Source organism: Atta colombica, unplaced genomic scaffold (genome assembly GCF_001594045.1).
Source record: "Atta colombica isolate Treedump-2 unplaced genomic scaffold, Acol1.0 scaffold294, whole genome shotgun sequence".
NCBI classification, from domain to species: domain Eukaryota; kingdom Metazoa; phylum Arthropoda; class Insecta; order Hymenoptera; family Formicidae; genus Atta; species Atta colombica.
The window spans coordinates 163927-166658 of NW_017259397.1; the positions used below are offsets into that span (position 1 = coordinate 163927).

At 31.3% G+C, this 2732-nt stretch overlaps 1 protein-coding gene across 1 annotated transcript; it reads right to left on the minus strand.

The window, feature by feature from the left end:
- Positions 1–144: 144 nt before the first annotated feature.
- Positions 145–2291, minus strand: LOC108690079 (thioredoxin domain-containing protein 12-like). Its single transcript, XM_018197183.1, has 2 exons — positions 2017–2291; positions 145–403 (listed from the first exon to the last, which is right to left on the minus strand). Exons 1-2 carry the CDS (start codon positions 2289–2291, stop codon positions 145–147), a joined length of 534 nt encoding a protein of 177 aa, XP_018052672.1.
- Between the last annotated feature and the right edge of the window lie 441 nt (positions 2292–2732).

The following is a 2732-nucleotide window of genomic DNA, read 5'->3' on the forward strand; positions in this document are numbered from 1 at the left end:
CCGTTCAATTCTAATATATCATCTATGACTATAATTTAAGAAAGTGTTATATTTTTTGTAACAAGATAAATTTATTTCAGCTACGTCTAACTATCATTGTAATGGCAGCAGCAAAATCAGATTGAAAAATTGAGTATTACTTCTTCATCTCTGTTTATCATCAAGAATATCGTTCTTCGGAACATGTGCCAATGCCAAAATCATACTATCTATTATTTGGCTTGTACTATTGTAGAAATATTTATATTTATCATCGGCTTTTTGATGATGATTATAAACATCTTTCATAAATTCGCCATCCGGAGTGAAGAAGAGAATCCTTGGAACGTAAGTTCCGTCCGGTTGAAATTTTGCTTCGTCTTGTGCGGGAATCTCATCTTTCTTCATACCCACCATAACAAAACTGCATCACGAAAAAATTTATATAACCAATTTAATATTATATATATAGTGTCCTTCTAATCTTTATGCGTTTTGTTATCTTTCATTTGTGTGCATTTTCCCTTCCTATATTTATCGCTTGATCTAATTGTATTCTTCAACGTCAAGTTTAGATGTCAAGATGATAATACACTCGCGATATCATTCAAAAGTTGAGTTCCATCAGCGAGTATCAGTGATGATACTCGCAATTCCCATTCCCGCCAATACACTGAGAGAAACTTTTTGGTTACGCACCTTTATTTTAATCTATACTGTTATTATATTATAAGGCGCCGCGGACACGTTTTCATTGTCAATAACAGTACAAATCAAAATAAAATTCTTGTTATAGTTTAAGATTGGCCGAATATTTTTGTTTTTTATTCATACTGATTGGATGATTAGTTTCTGAGAAAAAAACTAGTCATTTTTCAAGTTTAGACATTTTTTTCTCAAAAACTATTGATTTGCATAAAAAAATCTCAGAGATAAAAAATGTCCATTTTGATTCAATTAAGCTTACAGAATTTTTCTGGAATTTTTATTCCAAGTTTAAATTTTTTAAACAAAAAATTTTTTACAACTATTTAATGATCATACAAAAAAATTAAGTGTATATATGTAGATGTTTTTCCGCAGAATAATATGAGGAATCGAATTAAATCATTTTTAGCCACTAGAACGTTGGTTGATTAATGAACTTTCTAAGTGACTTTTTGAAGGTAAATCGCTCATCTATTATTGCCGTGTCTTCATCATATGTCATATGTCAAAACTTGTGTGTTTCTTACGTCTACAACTTAAATCTCTAATAAAGTAAATGTTACGACAATTACAATTCTTATGCTCAGATCCTTACTTATCATTATCAATCTCCTTTGATTTGACATGACACATTGACAAATTTTTGTTTTCTTTTCATGGCTCTGTTTTTCAAACTAAACGGTAAAACATTAATATAACGACATTTTTTCCATAATATCCATTTCATGTTCCTTCATCGCTCGTTTTTTTTTTATTAGATAATATATCATTGCTAGTTTAAAACTTACAAAAATAAATGCGACATTTTTATAAATCTTGTATAAGTGACACGTATAAAAAGTGCAGTTTTTAATTGCTTATATCTTATATATTGATATTATATAAAATTAATCTCATTAATTGCACAAGCGTTTCAATTTCAAGAAAATTTAATTTCTGACTTTTTAATTCGCGAATGTACTACTTTAACTCGTAAAAAAATATTTCGCTTACACAATGTATGATTGGATTGGACATTTATGTTAATCTGAGATCGATGCTAATTAATAATATCTTGTAGGTATGTACAAGATACATATACATATACATATACATATACATATACATATACATGTCTATAGTAATTATTAGAATCATGAATCTTGCATGCAAGCCTCTTCGGCGGCACGTTTATTGTATGCACAGTAATTGTATATAACATATCTAGAAACAGGAAATTACCTTGGTGCGTGCCGCACGTTTTCAAGTACAAATAAATTCCGTCACAATTCGACAAAGTAGAGAAATATATATTTTTACGTAGTAACGTTCCGCGCAAAAAATACTTACTACTGGCTAAGATTGAGAATTTTGATCGAGTTGGTGAATTTAGGCTTCAATTTCTCGCAAGTCGGACAACCCGGTTTGTGAATTAGTAGAAATATCGGTTTCTTGTAGATTTTCGCCTCTTGGAAGCCTTTTTGTAAATTTCTCCATTTGTACATGCGTTCAAAATTGCGGTTAGAATCATCGTCGGCAGCGGCGATTACATTTCCGAATATGTAATAATAATAGATCAAGGCTGTAGTAACGTTCAGAAAACCGAGATATTTCGCATAACGCATGATTAGATTCCAATTGGGAGAGATGTTAAGTTTCTTAACTTGATTCACTAACACATTTGATTTTATACATTTGATTTTATACGAATTACGTGTCAATTTAATTTGTGATAAGGTAAGTGGTTTGAAACGTTATTTCAGCATTTTCAGCCAACTTCGCGCTTCGTTCGTAATAGCATACGAATGCCATCTATTGGCGGCACTCGCAAGTAACTGAATACAAACATTTCAATGTTCAAGTCAGTGCGCTTATACGCTTATTATGGTTTACATTTTGATATCAGCTGATGGCCGCTGTCGGCTGCACAGACTGCGCTGACTGGGCCGCTCTAGTCGTAGTTATTGGTGTTTTCTTCTGCATGCCTGTGTGATACGTCGGCATGTATGATGAATTTATGCACACATATTTTATATATATATATATATATATATATATACGAGTTC

Coding starts and splice junctions, on each gene's coding strand:
- LOC108690079 (XM_018197183.1), bottom strand. CDS start 2,291: ATGCGTTATGCGAAATATCTCGGTTTTCTGAACGTTACTACAGCCTTG. Junction 404..2,016: donor ATTCTCAATCTTAGCCAGTA/GTAAGTATTTTT, acceptor TTCGTGATGCAG/TTTTGTTATGGTGGGTATGA.